Below are 22328 nucleotides of genomic sequence, written 5' to 3'. Positions count from 1 at the left end.
AAATACAACCCACTACACTCAGTTCTCCTGGAAGATAAGGGTTTTCATAACTCCAAAGATAAAAAAAAAAAAAAGACTGGTGTGGCAGACCATTGATCATTTAATGTCCGTCACTTAGAATGCAACCCTGTTGGCTAGAAACAGAAACTGAGATAAATAGCGGGTTTAGAGATTGATGATCGTTTCATCAGTCTTTAAAGCAACCAAACTTAAAGCTTGTGACAAATATCTTCCACAAATATTATTCGTAGCAAGTAAAAAAAAGCTACAGCGAAGAAATGAAAATAGAAAAATATACTATGGAGAGACAGATTTTTTTTATTTCTTTGTTTGACACTGTATTATTGCCCTTGAATGAAAAGAGCAGGGAAGAATAATAACACTTACTCCACTGTGCCCTTATGTACAGTATATGGTTTACCTCCCCCTCCCCCTCCCCAGCTCTCACTGTTTGTGCATGCTCTTCCTATGTTGGGTTGTAGCTGTATGCTCAGGTGACCTTGAGCAAGACACTGAACCCCTGGGTGTTCCCAGCGGTCAGGCTAGCACCCTGTGTGTGTGTGAATGGGTAAATGAAAGGCAAATTGCAAGCGCTTTGTCTGTTTAGGTAGAAAAACGCTATGTGAGTGCAGTCCATTGACCCTTTTATTTTCTCCCTCTCCGCTGTGTAAATGTAGGAGTGACTGCTGTAGGAACTGTTTGCATAGGGGGCATGTGAAGTGTGGGGTTTCTACAAGGCCAAATCTGTCTTTTGAATTCCAGTTGTGAGCTATAAGGAGCTTCAATGGACTTGGGGTGTCCTGCATCAGATGAGTTTTCCTGTTATTCTTAGGAACTTTTTATATAATTATCTGTCTGTATTATGTATTTTCTTATTTTCATCCATGCTTAATAGGCTTCTTTTTTGACAGATTCATTGTGTTCTTTTCCCTGACACTCAGCCATTGTTCTATCAGCTCTTTGGTTGTTTAACTGCATACTTTTCTAACGCAGGACGAGGCTGTGTGAATATAGCTTTAATATAGCTGTTCAGGTGTTCATCGTGCACTTTTCCTGTGAGATTTTTTTAACTTTATGTCTTAAATAATAATCAAAACTTTAAACATAACAGGGTAGTTTTCACAGAAATTAATGAAATGCAGAGACACTGGCCAATCGTGTATTAAAAAAAAGTGTTCTTTCACCTCTTAAAATCAATGCCTTTGGCGACTCCCTTGTGAAACTTTGGCAACCCTTAGTCGGGTTTGGAATGGTGGACTAAAGCAATTCCCATCCTTTGAACCATTATCCAATAGATTTGAAATCCTGTTTAACCATCCAATGGGAAAAGTCCATTTTAACTCTGATGAAGACGAAGGTGTAGAAACATTAGTCTGTTTGCACCATTAGCGGTTGCTGCTTGCATGGCTAAAACCCACTCCTGTTACATAACAAAAGTGTATAAGGAAATATACATATTACATTATATATTTCCTCTTTCCAGGTGCTGGATCTGAGCACAGAGGGGAAGGAGGAGGTTTTTTACGGGCCAACACTGCCATTCGCCTCCAATGGGATAGCAACCTGTTTCCTCCCTGCTCCTTACTTCACCTGCCCAAACCTACAGACTCTACAAGTACCCCATCACAGGATAGGGGCCGTTTAAACCACTGATGAACAAAAACGCCACAAAACACGAACATGTAAAACCAGAGGATGAAGGAGTCTCAACTCTGGACCGTCAGTATCTGCAAAGGTGACTGACAAAAATGTACCTGATCATAAGTAATCATTCTGGAACCTGCCATCTCTGTCGCACGAGTGTACGGGGATTTCTTTGAGACCCAAATGTAATAACAATACTATCCTGATCTACAAGAGCCATGGTATTCTGCAAGCTTCAAGGAAACTGAAAAAACAAGCAGCTGTCTCAATAATACAGCATATGTGTTGTATTTCCCCAAGGACTGAGACACCATTCATGATGTCCAGCGACGACACGACGAGCAAGAAGTAATAACTGCAGAGGGATTCAAATTCCCTAAGAAGACAGGAATAAAATGCCAATCCTATTACCAATTAAGTGACTTGTGGTAAGTGGACATTGCTGAATTGCTCAATTGTCCAAAGGAGTTCAAAGAAGTTGTCCTTTTTGTAACCCATCATAGGACTGTAGGAGCTTTTTCTCTGTATAATGTTTCCATCAAACCTCTATAATCACGTTTGTGGCCTGAAAAACATGCACTGGATGTTTTTCAAGATATAAAGGGCCAAGCCTTTTTTCTCATTCACTCGCATGTACGTTGAAATTCACAGATTTGGTTAGCAAGTGTCAAGAGCCTGACTGCATCAGTGCATAAATGACCCTGGATTTTTATTAAAATAAGGTGAAAATACTTGATTTCTCTGCAACAGCAGTGACACACTACTGTATGTGTGTATGTTATTGACCTGTGAGACTTTTATTATGCTCAGGACCTAAGACTGTTCAATTGAATGTCTGGTCGTTGCCATCATTCAGAGAATATCTGTTGAATATTCTACAACGGTGTGTATATGATATTGTAACACTCCATCATGATGATTTCACTGACCAAAAGAGAGAAAATGCAATCCCTGCACCTTTCCATCTCCCCAAAACATGTCTGAAAGAATACATGGAGCATTTTCAGAATAAAGAAATAAGAAATAAACAGCACTGAAATGGATTTTCACAAGGAGTGTTAATAGCTATGATGGGAGGAAGGTGGATTATTTAGCAGCAACAGATCACTAAACACTAAAACATCACCTCCACTGCTTCTCTTTTGCTTCTCCAAAAGGAATAAAGTACGGCAGAAAGCGGCTCAGATGAAGGGATGCATTGCAGTTTGATGAGGCTGGAAAATGACTAGCAATGACAGAAAATGGGACTTTGTGATTGTGGGAGACAGGAGTGAGACTTCATGTGATTAGGTGCAAACTAAAGCCGGATTGCAAGAGATTGCTGCGACTTGGAAAGGCGAGAGAGAGAATTGGAACAAACAGTACTCCTCTCCTTTACTCTTTTTTCCCCCCCGCCACTGAACTCTTTGGGCACGCCCACGACTGTCATCAAATCTATAATTCAGAGTGCCAACCGAGTAGAGACGGATCCAGCACCTGATGGTATAAGCACAAATAGTCTCTGCTCACTTCAGTGCTCACGTTCCTCACTTATAGAGCTGAAATGAAAAGGTGGAGAGACGGTACGAGCGCTTTCATATTTATTGTCACATTTTATTTCATTAATGCAAATGCAGAATGCACAATGCAGAAAGCTGCATGTTCTTTACAATATGTACATTATATACAACCTGCTGATATTGGGCTTATAGTTCATGATTGGAACATATCAGGCTTATGAACACTGAAGTTCAGCTGATAAGACATTTTTAAACATTCATAGTTGCATGTATCCATGCTTCTTTCCAGCATACATCAGCAAATTAGCTTTCAACATTATCCCAGTTAATGACATACACTAAACCCTCATGTTTTGTAAGATACCCTTGTAGGCAGCACTGTAAAGGCCTTTTCTGATAACCAAATGAAGATATTTGGCAAAAAAAAAAAGAAGGGTGGTATGACTAATACGTGGTTCTTGGAGCTGGCGACAGGTCTTGGAGCTGGTCCTTTTTTTTTTTTTTGAAATGTTTCAGTCCGCTTCCAGACTGGTTATTTCTGCCTGCCCACTCTCCCCAAGGAGGCACAGCAACTTCCTATATGCACTCCTGTTACACAGAGAGATGGGAGCAGTCACATTAGTGGACACATATAATAAAGCATAGAAATAAAGAAGATTTCCAGACCAGTACGTGACACCTGCTCATCGTCTAGACAACTTAAAAATAGCTTAAGGCGATGAAAGCAGTCTATGTGGTTTCCAGGGTGTGATTCATGTACTTGCTTACCTCAAGGCAATGTTCTTGCCCAGTCCTCTCTTGTGTTCCGTGTTTCTCAGGCTGACAGACAGGTTGGGGATGAGAGCTTGAACTACAGAGGGATCTAAAACAGCAACCGTCTCCAGGACACTGTATACCTGCCTGTCGTAGACTCCCTCATTCTCCTCCACAAACGACCTGTGAGCATTGGGATTACACAAACAGTGAAAACCATGGATACAAGGGGCTTGAGTGTAATATAGATAATTCTACTCTGTGCCTATATCAGGCTTTGTGCATCATGTGAACATCTCCACACAGCTCTAATACAGGTACACAGATTTATTTCTCGACATTATTGTCAATTACCGTAAGACAGTCGTCATCTGGTCACACGGTCCTTCTGTAGATGCAACAGCACATCGCTCCACCACAAGCTGTAAGGCATCTGTGCTCGTCTTCCTCACTGCACAGGAAAAAAATAAAAAACACAGCCCTTCCGTGATTACTATAAACACAAACTTGATTGTCAGATTGTGTTATTTTCTGTATAATTTGCCCCAAAGTGAGGTTTGATGAAAATGATAAGCATTGAGGATGTGTTTGCAACCAACTCGCTGATAGTAAGTACAATGATTATAGCATTTATCGAGCTGATATTGAAGTGAAGTCGCAGAAAATACAGGCCTGGTCAGATTTATTTTGAAGAACTTTGAGGAAAGAAAATGACTTTAAAAGCAACATTGTGCTACCATTTTAACTTGAAAATGTTTTCTGTTTTCCCTATCATGTCCTCTGGCTGCTCTGCCAGAGTTTCCTGATGGGAAAAAAACTTTACTTGTTGCTAAAGTAGCTTAACAGCAAACCATAGCTGCTGTTAGCTAGTTAGCTCAGTTAGCTGTGGAGTTTGCCGACTCTGACGGTGTAGGTGAACTGCAATCCAAAACTGCCAAATAACAACAAATACAGATTCTTGCTTAATGTTGCTTTAACATTTGCTGTGATTACATGCACACAAAGAGACATACATGTGTATGAAGGACAAGTCATTACTGTGTTACTGATAACTACAGGTTATTCACTGAACCGTGGTCCTTTGAGTAGCTCACATTAGGAATGTTTCCTGTATGACATTATCAGAAGCATCAGAGGAACATATAGCCAGTCAGGATAAGCTGGAACCAATGGCATGAATATCAGGGAATGTAGAGACCCTCCCCCTAATAACTGGGCCGACACCAAAGCACGCTTTACTTTCTACACATGAGCAAGGAGGTCTTGTATTACTCAAAGAACTGCGGTTATGTAGATAACTGAAAGTTCTCTTTCATAGTATTCAGTTTGTTTCTTTTACTGTTAAATGCTAGACGCGGATATTCTGAAGACCAATCAGGGCCACGCTAGATGAGCCAAAGGATGCCCTCTATATCAAAATTTGGAAGGCACTCATACACAGTTACAAAAAAAAAAACAAGCTACTAAGCTCCAGATTATTTTGTGCATGAGCATGATCTTACCCTGCGGTTCGTTGACCAGCATCAAACAGCGCAGCAGAGAGGGGAGGGGCAGAGTCAAGAGGGCGGGGTCTGAGTCACTGTTTCGTCTCAGAAGCTCCGAGAGGAACATCAGCACTGATGCTAGCCGGGGCGGGGGGGCATGACCCTTAAACTGCAGGAAGCTCCCACTGTAAAATCAGAAAGGGACACTTCCAGTAACATTGAGGTCTGAAGAAGAATTGCACAATTCAAGAAATCTATTTGTAGAGAAACATAATGAGAGACAAGAAATCATATTAATAAGAATGTGGTCAAACAACATCTACTTCTAGAGACCTACCAGAGCACCTCCAGGATGGTCTTCCTCAGTGCTGCTCCCCGGGTGGTTGGGTTCGTTTCACAGGCACTCAGAAGCACTGGGTGGTTGGCAATGATGCCCATGGAAGGTGAGGCGGGAAGGAAATGGTCCAGATATCTGCGGGTAACAGAGCGGAGCTGCTGCTTCAGGTAGACACCCTGAGACTGAGACACGCTGGAAGCCACTGACAGCCCCTGCAGGAGAATACATTTAAACATGAACAAACAGACATGAGGGATGAAAGGGTTTTGATTAGGGTTTCAGGTATCTTTCATAACACCTTTAAGCCTGCTGTTTTTCCTGATTGTCCAAGACGTGTGTTTGTGACTCAGTGTACAATATATGTTTGCCTCTAACCTGTAGATATAGAGGCAGGCTGTCCCTGAGTGCTTTGTCCTGCTGTGTGAGGTTGTGGGGAAGCAGCATCCCATCCACAATGCGAAACAGCAGCTGCTGGGCTTTAGATGTAGCCAGCAGGGGGCTCCAGTGCTTCACTATGCAACCTGAATCGGTACAACAGAGAAGCAGATTCACAACTGTAATAATCCCTTACTACTGTCTGTGACTCCCACCACACTGTAAAGATAAAGAATCAAAGTACCCCTGAAGCTTTGTCTACTGTATAATGTCTTTGAAGTACATGGGCTCTACACCTACCAACAGCCCAGTAGGCCAGCTGCAGCCCCTCTTGGTTCTTGCTGACCAGTATGGGTTTAATGTGTTTCAAGATGTCACCGATGTAGTCCAGGGCTCTGGTCACCATGGCTGAACGCTCTGACAAAACCTGCAGTCCACTGTACACGCCGCCTACAGCCTGACACCATGAGAGAGCAGATAAGAAAATAAATGTATGGAAATGTTTGCATGTAAATACCGGCTGCCATAGTAGAGACTAGATGTGACAGTGATATGCTAAGTATACATCACATATAGTGCAACCTGAGTAAAGGCGGAGGGATGAGTTTTACTAAGATATACTGGAGTACTGTAGGTCTTCTACAGTGTAAATCATAGACATTCCACAGAAGGTGCACTTTTTCTACTGTAGCTGACAACAGGCAATATCTCACTAAATCTACAATTTATTTAAACACTAAATCCAAGACTAATTTACACCATAATACAGGGTTTACCTTCATTAACACCATTAATAAACCACAGTGTATTTTATACCTGTGAGCATTACCTTGACAAACATCTCCAGGACTGATGTGGGCTCTAGTCTGGTGGCGGTGGGCTGGAGGCCCGTTCTCTGCAAAAGACTGTCCACCTCAGGAAGCCTCAGCACAAGCCGGGTCAGTTCACACAACTGCTCCTCCACGGCCCGGCCTGGAAGCAATACAGGCGCAAACACCAGGTATTTCAATAAGAATGTATACTTTATCTTTAATGCAAGACAGACAGGTAAGCAAAACCAGATTGTTCTCCACAAAATCGGTTTGAGCCGGAGCAGACTTAGCTCCATGAAGCTTTAGGATTTGCATTTGAGTACAGCATCTCACCAAGAGTTAATAAAATTCTCCAATCTTTACTGTCTGGGATACACATATGAATTCCGTGATATGCCAGAAATTCCACATATACATGTATCTGAGGACATTTTTCCTGATGTGCAACGAATGGTTTATTTATCACATTGTAGACTCAGTGACATTACCTGTTCTGCTGTCAGACCCATCTGGGTTCTTGTGAAGGTGCTGCTGTAGCACACAGCGGAACCAGGCCCTCACTGACAGGCTTTGTGCCGAACCGGACACAACAACTGCAGAATCACTGCTTAGTGAGGACACCAGCTCACTGGAAAAGACAGAGACAGAAAGTCCTTTCACACAAATATAAAAGGTGTAGTTGGATGTACTGTTCTTCACTGTTGATTTACTGTAGGAAGACATATCAAACATTCAATATGCACGTGGGAAGTTTGTCATAAGTTTGTCCATGCTGTATACCTAAGTTCACTTAATATTAATATCAGTGTTAACATTCACATGTTATGTGTCATTGGGCTGAAGTGGTCACATATTTTATATTCTGATGTGAGAATGTCTATGTGAAATCATAAATCTTTATCTAAAAAACAATGCAGAAACATAATAAATGTCTCTTCCCATCAGATTTGACATACAGTTTTTAATGATGAGTCTGGAAGGATAGAGGGAGGTGGACGTTGCTGTCTAAGGTGTGGTAATTTAATGAAGTTTTCACATGAATGAAACCATTACTTCACTGTATAAATTACATATTGCTAACAGCTCAAACATTAGTGAATGGAGGCTTGGCAGGCTGGTACTTCTAAACAATAAATACCAGGAGTGTCCTTGTTCTGGCTTTATATTCAGGTGTAGCACCATAATATCACTTGGCACTGTCTGAAGAGGACCTTTGAGGGTGAAATAGTCACAATGTTTTGTACCCTTGAGTGTAATTTTGAAGATGCACCACATTTTGTATTCCGTTTAGAGGCATGGCTGCAATTTCTTCATTAAAACCTAGTTTGATAATACCAAGGACGCTCATGGTCTAATTTATTAATTAGATACCACCCAATACACCTACAGGACATCTCGAAAACAATTTTGTCAAGTGGTGTCAACCATGATGAAGCTTGATAGCTAAGAGGTAACAGAAGTGTACATCATCCCGCTGGAATGATGTGATGTTTTCCCATAAAGAGTGATGTGATAAAAATGATATGTGTTTGAGGTAGAGGCACAGGGGGTAGATCTCAAAGGCTAACTGTACCTGTTTTGGAGCAGATGGGGAAGGTAGCGAGTCACCAGAAGTGGGTGAACCATGTCGTCCCAGCCGAAGCATTGCATGATGGACTGGACTGGGTTAGGCTGAAGGTCCTGGGGGGCAGAGTTGGGCAGATCAAAGGCCAACAGGGTGAAGCCTGGGGGAAATGAAATTATTAAAATTTTGTTTGAATTGACTAGAAAGTTGATTAAAGTGCAGTGTATGAAGTGTAAGGATGTGTCTGAACTTATTCCTCTAGATCATTTCTTTTACCATGTACTGTAAATACCTAAATCATCTTTTCTCCTCCCTAACTACTACTAATGTTTTCTGCCAAACTGCCATTCAAATTCTCTGCCTTCATGTGAAATTATCAGTATCAGTGGTCACAATTCCAAAACTCTTTCCTGCTTTCCCCCACCCTGTCCTTCTCAATCCCTTTCTTCCCTCCACTCAGTGTCTTTATCCTCCCAATGGGCATTACTGACCTGCAGCAGCATCTGCCAGCTGTGCTGGAGGGGTCTGAGAGAGGCGTAGGCTGCGCAGGAAGGGAAAGAAATGCGCCCAGAGAGCTGCTGCTACCGCTAGGTGGCGCTCTTTCACCATACTGGTGGTAGCAGGAGCCCATGCCGAGGGGGGTGCTGAGTGGACACTGCGCTGATGGACCCGTCTGGAAGGACACAGACACACATACACAAAGAAAGCAGATGAACAATTCTATCCGATGCTAAATCCAAACACAGCGCTTTGTACAACGACACACACCCTCCAACTCCGCCCTCTACTTTCTGAAATCCTTTAGCTCCCCCGATTCTCTCTTTCACTCCTTCTTCATGTGTTTTTTTCCTCCCTTCTCTCCTGGGGGATTACTGGGTGCGGCGGTGCGCTGCAGTGTGGAGGTAGAGGTGGGGAAGGAGAGGAGGATATTATAGGCGTATAGTGGAGCCTAATGCTGATCCCCTGTACACAGGCTATACTTTGGCTCCTCTGGCTCATCCCTGGCCCTGGCCCCAGCCGCTACAGCAGCCCCACAGTGGCTGGCATTAGCCCAGATAAGCAGCTGAAGGAGCTGTAATCTCATTTAGACTGGAGATGATCCTCCTGTCCCCCTCATTCGCCCGGATGGGGGTGTGGGGAAGCAGGGTTGAGGTGTGCTGGGGATGGAGGAAAGGATAGAGGAACTAGTAACCCCCCCCCACTTTCTATCCCATCCTCAACCACGCACTCTAGTCTGCTACTATGTTACACACACATACACACACCTCAGCGGTGCCTTCCCTTCCAGCAAGGTTGCATCTAATCCAGAGAGAGCTGAGACAATCGATTAGAGTCTGAATTCATTAGCCTCGTTACTACTGCGGAATGGGCCTTTCACACCCATCAACCCTCATTGTACAAGACATCGTCAGAGACCCCACTTAATCCTCCTCACTGCGGCTTCTTACATAGTGTACACACAAACACTCAACGGCAACACATCATTAGGGACCCTGTTTAACCCTTCCCCCAGTAGCATCCAACATACAGACGCACATAAAATAAAATATAGCATCCTAATAATGACAGAGGCTCATCACCCAGGCACAAGCTGAACTTACTCCATGTCCAATCTCAGTCTAGTGTTGTCCATGCATCTCTATCAAAAAGTATAGCTGTAACTGTTACTAATTTCTCATAAGCAACCTAACAGTAGTTGTCCTTGACTTTGAAAAGAAAGGCTCAATATCCGGTAAAAGGTCTTTATGCTCACAAAGGAAAATGCTTAACAGGGAGGTTTGTATTATTTTCAAGCCAAGGAGATGGGGATTAATTGTTTGTACCGAAAACAGATCCAACATGGTGTGCCAATGCCAGCTCACCTCATCAACCAGCGACACCCCCCACTCCTCCCACAGCAGAGGGTCATGGGAAGGAATAAAACTGAGGAATTATGCCTGGGACTGGCGTCTTGCCTCAGCACCATGGCGATGGCTATCAAGATTGAATGTTCGGACCCTCCACTGCCTCAGCCATTGGCAGAATAATTCTCTTAATGTGTGCAGATTCCACACGGCTCTCAGTAGACATAATGATGCACAGGCTAAATTTGCCAGGCTACATAATTGCCCATTAATTGTGTCACAGAAAAGGCATTAATCACAAAGAGATACCGAGAATTGCCAGGCCGAAGAATTATGCTTAATTTGGCGGGACGGATTTGAAAGAGAGAGCATGGTATTTTTTTTATTTGGTTAAATGGGTCAGCGTCGTCCGGGCCATAACACAGGGGGCCTCTGGGAGTTCTCTTCTTCTCTCTCCTTGGCCATTAATGTGCAAATGTGTGCCCTCCAACCCCGAGATCTGAGATGGGAAGTTTGGGAATTAGCAAACCTAACGAGATATCATGTTATGGGAGCCCGGCATTGAAATAAGGGAAAAGTACACTTAGGTTAGTGTTTCACTTTTGGTGTGTGGGCAGGTGTGTAGGTTAGTGTGTACGTGCAGGGTGGAGAGGGTGGGATGTAGACACTGGAGAATTAAAGCAATCATACACCTACATGTATCAGCAAGAGGGCTCGGCAACACTTAACTTTACAATGTCATTCTAGTGTTTCAGCTCATTTATTAACCTTTTGTAAGCAAGTATAAACTGGCAGTAATACTTTCATTGCTTAGTAAAACTCCTGACAAAGACAGTATATTTCTAGGGGCCTCAAAACTATTTAAGAATACATACATATTGAGAAATGGAGTGAAACTGGGCTGGATATCAAACCTTAATACTGTTTTGGAAATGACTTTCCTTAATCTTTGATCCTTCAGGATCTGAGTTCAAGCTTCTCTAGTAAATATTTTCATATCAACAATGAACCCACAGGTTATTATCACTTAATTATACAGCTTCACTCAGCTATATGGAGTGTTTTAGCAACTTTCTGCTCATTGTTTCGGTTTTACAGCCTGCCTTCACTGTTTCACTCCCTGCTCTCATCAGTGTTGTTTCCAGCAGCTGCCAGTAGCCTATTCAGCAAAAAAGACGGATACACAATGTTAGCAGCTAAAGAGCCAAATATTCCCCTCAGGAGTTGGTGGAGGCCAAAACAGAGGTTAAAGGAAGGTGAATTTGACATTGGCCAGGTAGCCAGACGCATGACTGCAAATATGCCAACATGGTGTTTACAGCTTGTTGCGCCGCCCGTAGAGGCCAAACAATGAATGCAGGTTTATTACAACTTTGCCAGTTTATAGACTGTATTTTATTGAAACAATGTTGTGGGAGAGCTACTTCTGTTAAGATTTTGATTTGTTGTTTAATGGTAATAAGGATTTGTTCTAAAAGTGAGGTATCAAAAACATTATTGTTCTGTTATCAGTACAGAAACTCAGGTACTGTATCAACACTAAAGTGAAACATTTTTAAAAGATACTCAGCCCTAGTAATTCCTCATTTTACTTTCATGAAGGCAGTTGTTGTACTTCTAATATTGCACAGTTGTGTTAACACTGCTATCATGACTAAATTTGGACTTTTGCCATTCTCCAAGATTTCAATGACATTTTAAATGTATTGCTGTAACTGAGGACACATATCAGGAATCTCTCATGAAATGTTTAGTGCTCTTTTGGCACAAACTTCCTGCAGTTATTGTGTTCACTATTTGGGTTCATTGTACAGTTTATCAGTTGTTCTGTATTGTTATTGTTGTGCTTTGAATATAATATGAAATATCCATAAAATATGTCACCTAGTCACTCTATTAAAGAATATTAAACTTAAATAAGTATAGTTATTTGTTTAAAAAAGCAGCCTCCCAAGTACTTTTGCATACTTTTCTCTCAGAAAAGGTCTATTTTCATTCCAGCTCAAGATTTCACTATATTGGCTGCCATATTGGCCATTGGTGAATTTTTCCCTTCTAAAATCGGTGTGGGCCTCAGACATCCCATACTGATTAGGCTCTATTAGGCAATTTTAAGCATACCAAGTACAACTTGCTATAATGATGGGTTGGAAAGTAAGGGTTATTGCAACCTTTAAGGCTGGCAAGGAAGGAGACATTCAGCTCTTTAACACCAGATTCAACTGAGAATCTACAGTAAAAGATCACACATCATTCATCACAGACCTTCCAGTCTCACCTGATTTGTATCCACTGTCGCTTCTGTTCCCGCCTCCCCACATAAACAGACACTGTTTCAGCTGTGGCTCTCTGACCTTCAGCTGGGGTCGATCGTGTAACAAACACCTGTGTCCTACAGCTGAACCTGTCCTGACGCCCTACTGACCATAGTCTCTCAACACGCCCACAGCGCTGCCACCGTCCCCATGACGACAAGAGGGTAGACTGAGGGTCCCATGGGTCTGTAACTCTACTCAGAGCTCCACCAGCACCTGGTTAGGGTGACCTGGGGGCCACTAGGTCTACTGAGACTAACAGGGGCCTCAACGCAACACAGGGTCTTTACAGACACTCATTCCTGCTGACAGCACAATCCGCCTATTGTCAGTTTGAGAAGTGAGTGGACTCTGGGCTAGGTTGGGAAGAGCAGAAGAGATCACTCTCCTCTGCTGTAGCCACTTATCAGATTTTAATAAAAGCTTAGCTTGGCCTTGGCCAGAAAGCATTTGTCTGAACGTGTCCACTATCTGTGAGGGAACAGCTATCAGTGAAAGGAAAGAATGAGAGAAACTGAGAGAAAGTAAGAGATACCTGGGAGCTGGTGAGTATTTACACCAACTGTCTCACCTGAGCTGGGCAAGAACAATCTGTAGGAAGCCCAGGGCGGAATTCAGCTCTGATATGCGGCAAGCAGGCAACAACCAATCAAATCCTTCGTTGAGCAGCTTCTCCTCTGATAGGCTGAGACTGGTGCTCGTCTCGAACACCTCAGCCACACCCTCCAGGTATGAGCCAAGAGGCCCCCAGAGAGCAAGTCTGCGAGAGACCTCTGTGGTCTTATTGTAAAACTCTTTGGCTGTCTCATTAAAGGAGGCGGCCAGCCAGCTGGCCTGTGCACCAACATCCAGACCCCTCTCCTGGAAAAACATTACAAATGATGTCAAAAAAATAAATAAAATAAAACAAAAACTGGTAGAATTTGTATATCAGAAATTGCAACAATACACTTCCAGATTACATTTCCGATTAACAAATATACCTGGAACAACAACAGCAGTGATAGCTGTCCCCTCCAGACCAGGGTACGGTGCCCAGGGGGGCAGTTATTGGGAAGGAAGCCCAGCAGTTCACAGGCTCTGCTGGCCACATCCTCCAGCTCCACCTGCTTGGCCACCACCAGAAACAGCAGCAGGAAGTTCATGAGGCCTGCCTCTGACAGCTCCTGCATCTTCTTTGAGGAGAACTTTGAATAAATCCTGGCAACATAAGAAGAACATTGAAGTTTTTAAAATGTGACCTAAGACATGGTCAGCTATTGGTAAAAGTGAGTCAGAGACAGGGAAGTGATCAAGATTACAGTGTCTTATCTTTACACTTATCCAATATCATTTTTTTCTTTTATTTTCGCTGACCAACTCTTGATTTGATTTGTTCTTCTGAAACCCCTGACTTTAAATGCTGACTAACTGAACTTTCCACCCCCACCGTGCACAACACCACCAGCCTCCATCACCCTCTCAGCTTCAAGGCCTCTGTGTGTGTGTGTGTGTGTGTGTGTGTGTGTGTTTGTATGTGGGTGAGAGTGAAAGAAAAAGCAAGAGAGGGAGTAAGCAGGATCAGCGTGCTGGGTGGTTCTCTCACCCAGCACGCTGTTAGATCCTGCGGGCACTGTGGAGAAATGCCTTTAAAGATCATGTTAAATGTCAGAGACACTCAGACACACAGCAGTAGGCGCTTGGTCCCTCTCTCTACAGCCAAACCAATTTACTGCAACACCAGAGAGAGATCAATAAAACCACACACACACACAGACACACAGACACAGACACATACACACACAGCTTGCTGTTTGCTCGCCTGGCAGGGAAACACAGAAGGCTGGAGCCCCCCTCTTTTTACACCCCTACTCCCAAACACAGATGCAGCCCACACAGGTGAGTAGAGCTGCTGTTTGGGTCAAAACACAAACAGCGAGCATCCCAAGACAAACTCAGTGTAAGAAGTGTGATGATATAAAGGAGTGGAGAAAAATCGAGAGAGGAACTGAGAAAGACCAGGTTAACACCAAAATCAGCTTAGTTACACCCACAGAGGACTATAAAAGGAGAAGGTGGCCAAGCATGCAGTCAGAGTGTGAGGGGAGGGAGATTTAAATAGATGAATGGGTAATATGTAACAGGGATATAAGCAGCGCGCTGGGAGGCAGCAGTGGGGATTTTCTGTGTTCTCCCAACCTGTCTGTCTGTTTGTTTATTCCGGACAGCTTTTTTTTCCGGAGGCGAGCAGATGCTCCTAACTCCCGGCGTTGGAGATCAACATGCTCGCAGTCGATCCCATTAATGCGGTCGTCGCGGGTGTCCCGCAGAGCCCGGCCAGGAGCAGGAACGCTGCCGAAACGTTGTAGCGATACAGTCGGCACGCCTGACGCCTCCTGAGGGGGAGGAGGTAGTGGTGAGGGAGGTGGAGGGGAGCCGGGGGGGGAATCTGGACCTGTCCCAGCCCAGCCTGGCTGTTGCCAGACTGCGTACCACCCACATCTCCCCACCACCCAAGCTCCCCTCTCTATCCGTGTTGGAAACCAACTCAGCTTCGTTAAGGCGAATTAACCGCCACGCTCGTTAGCTAATTAGCCCCCATGTCTGCAGTGCTACTGAGCACATTCCAGACAGAGGGAAGTCATTAGGCGGATTTATCTGCGGCTGCCTCTCTCTGGCGCCCAGCCGGCCTGGGATATAGGATGGTCCAGCGCTCGGTTCTGATGTGCACATTAGCTTGTGATCTTTCCTCTCCTCTTTCTTACTTTGCCTTACAAAGACACACTCACCCTCCATCCAGTGGCCTCACACACACTCTAAAACCATGTCACTGCTCTAGGGAGCAGGTGCACTGTGTGTGTGTGTGTGCTTGTGTGCATCAGTAGGAGGCTCCTTGGCTCTGGTCTGTGCTGAAGAGCAGGTGGTTGACTCCTGAGACACCTGCTCCACTGGGGGGCCTGAGTAAATATCAAAGACGCACTGGGAGACCGTGGTGCACCTGGCACGCACACAAACAAGACTGAAATGCATGCTAGGGTGCAAACACACATGTTGTTTGTGTATTCATGCAAGTATGCACCTAAATACACACACAAATCCAAACAGCACACTAAACACATCACACATTAGAAGATCAAGGGGAAACGGGAATCCTACAAAGCCTAGTCCTGATTAGTAATCATTTCTCACAGCTTCTATTCCATGTTATCTCTTTTATCTTCCTTCCTCCAAAAAAAAAGTATATACTATACGGTGAGTCAACTGCCTGGCTGAGACCTACTTTTCCTGGTGGAAGCGAATGTGAAGGAACGAGAACTACAAAGCCTCCCAGCTCTCTTTCCATCCTTACCTTCCTTTGATCTGTCTCTGTGGGACTCCGCCAGCCCTGTCCTGGGCGAGGCACAGGGCCAGCACTCGCAGGAAGATCTGGAAGGAGTTGGCCGAGCGGTAGAGCTGGGTGTGTCCTGGAGAGTGGAGGTGAGAGGGGGAGCAGCAGCTGCGGGCCTGGTCCAACAAAGCCAGGGGCGTCTTGTACAAAGTGCCCATGCCCGACATCCCGAGCCAGGGTACAGTGAATGAAGCACTCTGGGGCACAGGTCGAGAGAACATAGTGTAACTGTACAGACCTTGGTGATAACCTATAGGCAAATTTGCTACATGATTTATCTGTATGGCTGCATGACCAACTAAAGCAGCCTGTTTAATAAATAAACAAGACAAAGAATTAGAAGTATCTGGTAAATTAAAAAAAACAACTAATATCTAAAAGATCACAGATAAGCAATAACCCCTTACTTTCTTACATGTAGTAAAGCTATCAGAATTGCAGTAACAAAATAAAAGTGGAACATTCAAGACAAACAAATGAAAGAATATGACATATCTCAAAAAGTGGTAGTAAGGTTAACTGGAACAACTAAAGAAAGGTGGTCTGATTGTAGTACATATGGTTAAAATAAAGCAACATATAAGTTTGAGCAACCATTCGTCTGTATTACACCACAGCATTTCATTTCTTAAGTTTCCTCACCAGATTCTTGCTGTAGTAGTCCCAGAGGGTGGAGACAGCACTGGTGCTTGGTTCCCACAGCAGACAGAGACTGAGACAGCAGTGGACATGCATCCTGACCTGCTCCTCTGCTAGACCTCCCTGTTATTACACACATACATGATGTTTAATTTACTATTAAAATAATAAAACTATTGTATAATTGTGTAACTACAAACTAGAAGCAGTGCTGACCTTGGGGTTGCAGGTTAATTTGAGCAACTCTTCCACAAAAGTCCAGTTATCCCCAAGATGTTTCTGTGAGCGCAGATAAAAAAAAAGGCAATACATTTAAAAACAATAATGAACAATACCTATTAATGTTTTTATAATCATACTGTAAGTATGGGAATAATTGGTGTCACTGAGCATTCATATTTAAGACTGAAATAGACAAGGCCTGCTATCGGAGTACCCACTCCAGATAATACAGAGACTCTGTCACCATCAGTCTCAGACATATTTCTATGAAACGTCTGATGTAATTTTTCCCTTTTCACTAAGGTGTCTAGTTTTGGCACCTTTCTTTATTAAAGTGTCAAGACAAATTAGTTCTCAAGATTTATTTTAGAACTGCAGAAGCCTCTTGGATGAAAGGCGAAATTTCTTCAATCTATAACATCTGTGAAGAATTTTTTTTTGTCTTTACGTTGCACAACCTGGATGAAGTAGATGCACATACAGAAAAAAACATAATCAGGTAAAATAATGTTATTATTATCTAAACTGAGGTTCTTTAAGACTTGTAAGGTATGTCTGGTGAGACAAATGCATGTGGTTAAATGTGAGATGTGAAAAAATCCCAGTTTCCCCAGTCAGAATTACATCTCTCATTATTTCCTAGTTAGTAACCCTGTCACTTTTATGTTTATGTCCAGGTTATTTTCCAGTGTAACATCTGAAGGTATCAATATTGTGATTCCCCATCTCTTACCTCGTTCTGGAGTGTGCCGTTACGACTGTACTGCCCTAACATTGCTAAATGAGTGACCAGCCACCATGCGAATCCCAGAGGGTCCTTACAGTGCGTGGGGAGGCCACTGAACTGCTCTGCTGCCGGCTTGGGTAAAACCAGAGGCCTCAACAACGAGTTCATGTAGCTCCAGAAAGACTAGAGGGAAACGGAGGTTGGTTCATTTAGTATGGCAAGACTATAATTTTATTGTATGACTGTGAACATGTGTTATTTGTGTTACCTGTGTGTGCAACACTTTATTCCTGTATTCCAGAAGGTGCATGAGCAGGACCCACAGCTCTTTGGTGCAAGAGCAAAGGTAGTGATGGCTGCTCAGTGCCTCTGTAGGCCTCACCTAGAAATCAAAAGGATCCATTTAACATAGTAAACTCCCAACTGCAGCTCTGTTCTACATAAATACAAGGGGCCTAATTCTGACATGAAGATTATGCAATTAGTTTGATCAAATTTTGCAATACTCAGCATGCAGAAATGTGGTTTATTACAACATTTAGTGGGAATGTCACTTCAGGATTTCTTATCCGCAGCTTCAACTGAGTACCAAATCTGGGAATTAACATATTCACTAGCAGGATTGCAGTTTTTTTCAGCTAAAAAAAAAAAACCTAGAAATCTCACTGATACATCCCAACAGTAAGATGTAATGAGTTGTGGCCAGCCGCCCACCTTGCTGTATTTGCCTATGGCAAGACCAGTTAGGTCACACAGCAGACTGCACAGGTGCTCTTCAAACAGACTGGTATCAGTCAAGTTCTCTCCCGTCAGGTTCACAAACTGGTGGGCGTACACCACCTGGCCTGGAGAGAAGAACAGGTAATATTACAACAGCCTGCTGCCATGATAATGACTCACTATGAGCTGAAAGTCAGAAGATTATTGCCCACTGTGGTAGTTGTTAGATGTCACACACCAGCCTGTGCACAATCTTTTAAACTGTCTTGTACATAGAGAGAATATAGTCTCTGTAGCAGTATTCGTGCAACAATTCCACACTTTAATGTTATTACAGTTTTCCTCCCATAATAGGTTTTAATAGTGTTTCCAATAATGCAGGTACAATCAGTGTATCTCTAACTACAACATAATACAAGTAGCAATTCACATGTCAGTATCTTTAGTTTCCATTTCCAAGGATCGGAAATATACCTTGAATCTTGTGACCAAGCAGGTGAAGAATCTCCAAGACTGACCAGTGGATGTCGAGATGAAGGTGTAACAAATGCCAAGGGGGAGGAAAAATCTGTGGGAGGAATACAGAGCACCAAGTTCAATGACAGTAGCAGAACAATGAACTAAAAGACTTCTGAATGTATAGTAAGAGGTTCCGGGTGATGAAAACTCTTAGTTAAGGCATATGAAAAAACTGTGGTCATATGAGTCATTCCTCATAACAGCTTATATTATTACATTTATGCCATCCACGCTTTTGTGTCCCTGTTTCAAAGCATTTTCTCATTTAGAACAGCACCTTTCCCTGGTTAGATATGGTGAAAGCACTCTGAACGTTGGCATGCAGGTCTTTGAGTCGTCCTATGAGGAGAGTGATGCCAAACAGCTCCTCTAGAAGAGCAGAGGGGAGCTGAGCCTCCAGCTCCTCATAGGGGTGTGGGTGAGCTGCATCCAGGAAGCCGGAAGGTTCCAGGTATCTGAACAGATACAAAAGGACATGCATGCCCAAATAAACAAAGAAATGCAGTAAAAAGCGGATGAACATGACATTAAATAAATGGTAGAATGTATGTAATGTATGTAACTACCTGTGCAAGAAGACTTTGACATACTGAAGAAATGAAACACACTGTTGTCTGAGGTCCTCTGCTTCATAGTGGAGTTTGCCTGCTTGACCTACAACACAGAAGGCATGTTGAAGGCAGTATTCCTAACAAAGCACAATGTTACACCCATATTTATATCTTTATCATTTGTCCCTGTAACTTTGGGCACTCTTTCAGCTAGCCAGTTACGTATACACACAACATATAACCCCAGTCAAACTGTGTTTTACCATGTGTTATTGGGCTACTTAGGATCAACATTTTAAAATATTCAATAACTAAAATATATTAAATTGGTTTTAAATATCAAAGTAAATTAAAACATTTAAAAGTACATTCTATACTTCAGTAGGGCATACAATTTAACTGACTTAAACGTCTTTCAGCGCTTGAACTTTAGCAGCTACTTCATTCGCTTTCATCTCTCTCTTCAGCAGACAGCTGCCACAGAGGGCCCAGTCCCAGAGTGCAGGGCTTAACCTATACCCCATCTTGCTGCTGCTTCCTACGAATACGAATCATACTAATCACTAGTAGGCTTGTACTGTATGTTGCATGTGTACGGTCTAGGCTAGCAAGACTTCTCAGGAAAATGTTGCCCACATTTCAGCAAGGATAATTTTAAGTTCATAATTTCAGAAGTCTAAGGGAGCATCCTCAACTTTTTATCTGACCCTTTTCTAGATGAAAATAAATAGATAAATAGAACAGACTCTCTGCATTTGATATTTTAAAACCCCAACTTCCTGTTTAAACAACAAACACTTTCTGACTGTTTGCCAATGTACATAAAAAGTATCTGGCTAACACATCAGACATCTGTTTATGTAAGCAAATAATGGTTTACTGTATGGACAAAATACTGACATGAAAACTTTTATTAGCTGAACTGCGGATTACAGATTGCACAAGCTTACCAAAGTCATGTGAGCTGGACTGCACCATGGTCTCCAGCTTGTAAACATTTTGTCTGAAATATAGCAAAGACCAATTAGGACGAGGACAAATTATATTGGGAGTATAAACGCTCAGCTGTCTAAAAAATATTCAGTTTCTAAGCATTTGCTGCTATGGAAAATGAACTTCAGATTATGGTGGTTGTAGTGACTTTGATTAACATTATTAACATTAAAATTTTGCTTATTTTAAAAGTAAACTTAACTGAGATCTGGTTTACATCCTTGCTTACCTGAACAGACCAAAGAGTAGCTTTGTAGATTCCACCAGTGCTGTCTCTGTTACCCAGGGGAAACCAAAGATCTCTACAGTGTCTGTCTCATACTCTGCAGGGGCTGGGTCAAGACGCAACAGCAGCCTAGGAATCGGATGTAGTCACATCGGTTAATACTTTATTTACTAAGATTTTTCTGCCACTGAGAATTTTGATGCCACCCCATTACGATGCAGCTGACTGGGATTTCAGTTGTTGTGTTCAAAGCATCAAAAACTGACCTTTGAAAACACTGAACAGCAGTCTGTATTTCCAGAAAAATGACCCAGCTACTCAGGATAATTCACAGATGTTGCTGTCAACAGTTTTGATTAGGACCATTTCTCTGGGACAAAATACATAGTGAAAACTGTTGACCTCCAAGTGTGAAAATGTGTTTATTTTTGTGATAATGGTGAACTGACAGCAACTGTACCGTTTCAGGGAGCCTCTAGCAGTGTATCCCTCTGTGGAGAGTGCTCCAGTGGGGTCCTCCTTTGTTTCAGAGCAGCAGAAGCATGGTGGTTGGACTGGAGTCAGTTCACATAAGCTGTCTGCTGCGAATGGAGAGACTGGTGGGGTGAGGGATTGGCTGAAGTCGTCTGCCATGCTGCCAGTGCAGAATCAGTATCACCTTAAATGACATTGTGTTGAGACAACATGTTACAGTAGCTGCATACAAATGTAGCCGGCATTAACATGCTGTACTGAGAGGATGTACTATTAAAGAAGCAGATTAAACTTAGTTAAATATCAATATATAACTAGGCTATTTTATATATGTTAAGATATTGCTACATTGTATAAAATTACAATAAAACACAGCAAATAACGCTACGCTAAGTCAGAACTGTGTAACCTTAAGTAATATGTTAGCAAAAGGACAGCTGTCTATCTGACGTAACATTACGTGATGTTACTAGTCAGTTCATACACACAGAGAAAACATAGCAAGCTACTTCTCAAGACACGAGTGTGTACCGACAGCGGTTATAAAAGGGTAATTCTCTCCACATCCTGTGTGTATATAACATAATGTATCAGTTAACATGTATTTGCTGGTAAATAAGGCAACATCATGTTAACTAGCGTTAACTAGCTCTGTAGTAGCTAGTGTGTGCTTAACATGTTGAACGCAGGGTTCGCGTTAATAAACTGAAATAGCAGGGTTATTAACAGGCAGCAGTACCTCGAGAAAACACAAATGTCCTTAAACACTGACAAACCTTGTATTTCGGCTTCTTATGTGGTTTAATATTCCGTAAATATAGAGTGAAGTATGAGGATTACATTGCTGCCATACTCCGTTGTTTGGGTTTTCATTCTCTCCCGCGCGTCCACATCACGCATGCGCAAACTTGCCCCGCGCCTGTTGATTGGTCCGAAGTTTCACAGTGGGCGTGGTCCTGCCGACAGACAACAAGGGGTCTGTTTCCTTCTGGCATTATTTCTCCAGGTAGAGTGGTGAAAGAGAAGATCCATTTTATATATCTCCAATGGGGAAATGAACCTTTGTTCAGAAGTCTCATGCTTGTTTTAACGTCTTTATTTCTCGAAAGGTTTGTAAAAGAGCGAATTAAATGTCCTCTTTTGTACTTCTTTGAGACTTAATTAGTGGAAACGTGTATATTTTGGCCTTCTTAGGAGTTCCAGTCGTAGTTACATTTACACCAAAGATGCCAAATATACGCCCTAGAAGAAAAACGAGACGAA

The 22328-nt window shown here is 42.8% G+C and overlaps 2 protein-coding genes across 8 annotated transcripts in view; one reads left to right on the top strand and one right to left on the bottom strand.

Moving 5' to 3' along the window:
* Positions 1-2687, top strand: part of klhl32 (kelch-like family member 32) — a 29567-nt gene extending 26880 nt beyond the window's left edge. For 4 of the 5 annotated variants that reach the window (XM_051406899.1, XM_051406898.1, XM_051406897.1 and 1 more), the window contains one exon: positions 1484-2687. In XM_051406899.1, coding sequence (XP_051262859.1) covers positions 1484-1645 — 162 coding nt within the window. In that variant the 3' untranslated portion in view covers positions 1646-2687. Of the gene's footprint in view, positions 1-677; positions 1461-1483 lie in introns of those variants that run through there. The other variant, XM_051406900.1, reaches the window with a different exon arrangement.
* A 515-nt stretch (positions 2688-3202) lies between these two features.
* Positions 3203-21977, bottom strand: mms22l (MMS22-like, DNA repair protein). 3 transcript variants are annotated; one of them, XM_051406894.1, is made up of 26 exons: positions 21842-21977; positions 21052-21249; positions 20595-20720; positions 20323-20375; positions 19388-19475; positions 19099-19276; positions 18777-18870; positions 18297-18427; positions 17851-17964; positions 17589-17765; positions 16850-16912; positions 16637-16756; positions 15956-16191; positions 13611-13827; positions 13199-13488; positions 8960-9141; positions 8478-8628; positions 7393-7532; positions 6922-7064; positions 6393-6549; positions 6093-6238; positions 5718-5929; positions 5399-5565; positions 4251-4347; positions 3912-4079; positions 3203-3731 (listed from the first exon to the last, which is right to left on the bottom strand). In XM_051406894.1, exons 2-26 carry the CDS (start codon positions 21222-21224, stop codon positions 3656-3658), a joined length of 3699 nt encoding a protein of 1232 aa, XP_051262854.1. In that variant the 5' UTR covers positions 21225-21249; positions 21842-21977; the 3' UTR covers positions 3203-3655. The 3 variants fall into 3 exon arrangements, with proteins under 3 accessions (XP_051262854.1, XP_051262852.1, XP_051262855.1); XM_051406892.1 differs by having other exon boundaries at positions 6922-7077; positions 7394-7532; XM_051406895.1 differs by lacking the exons at positions 21052-21249; positions 21842-21977 and adding an exon at positions 20858-20934 and having other exon boundaries at positions 6922-7077; positions 7394-7532.
* Between the last annotated feature and the right edge of the window lie 351 nt (positions 21978-22328).

This window comes from Dicentrarchus labrax, unplaced genomic scaffold (assembly GCF_905237075.1).
Source record: "Dicentrarchus labrax unplaced genomic scaffold, dlabrax2021, whole genome shotgun sequence".
Lineage (NCBI taxonomy): Eukaryota > Metazoa > Chordata > Actinopteri > Moronidae > Dicentrarchus > Dicentrarchus labrax.
This window is presented reverse-complemented; position numbering and strand designations above follow the sequence as displayed.

What these genes read in the sequence shown, in the direction of transcription:
- mms22l (XM_051406892.1), bottom strand. Translation starts at nt 21,224, where the DNA reads ATGGCAGACGACTTCAGCCAATCCCTCACCCCACCAGTCTCTCCATTC. An exon ending in GTCCAGCTCACATGACTTTG is followed by an intron (nt 19,476 to 20,322) that starts GTAAGCTTGTGC and finishes TCTGTGTTGTAG; the next exon opens with GTCAAGCAGGCAAACTCCAC. An exon ending in CAGATGACGACTGTCTTACG is followed by an intron (nt 4,080 to 4,250) that starts GTAATTGACAAT and finishes CAATGCTCACAG; the next exon opens with GTCGTTTGTGGAGGAGAATG.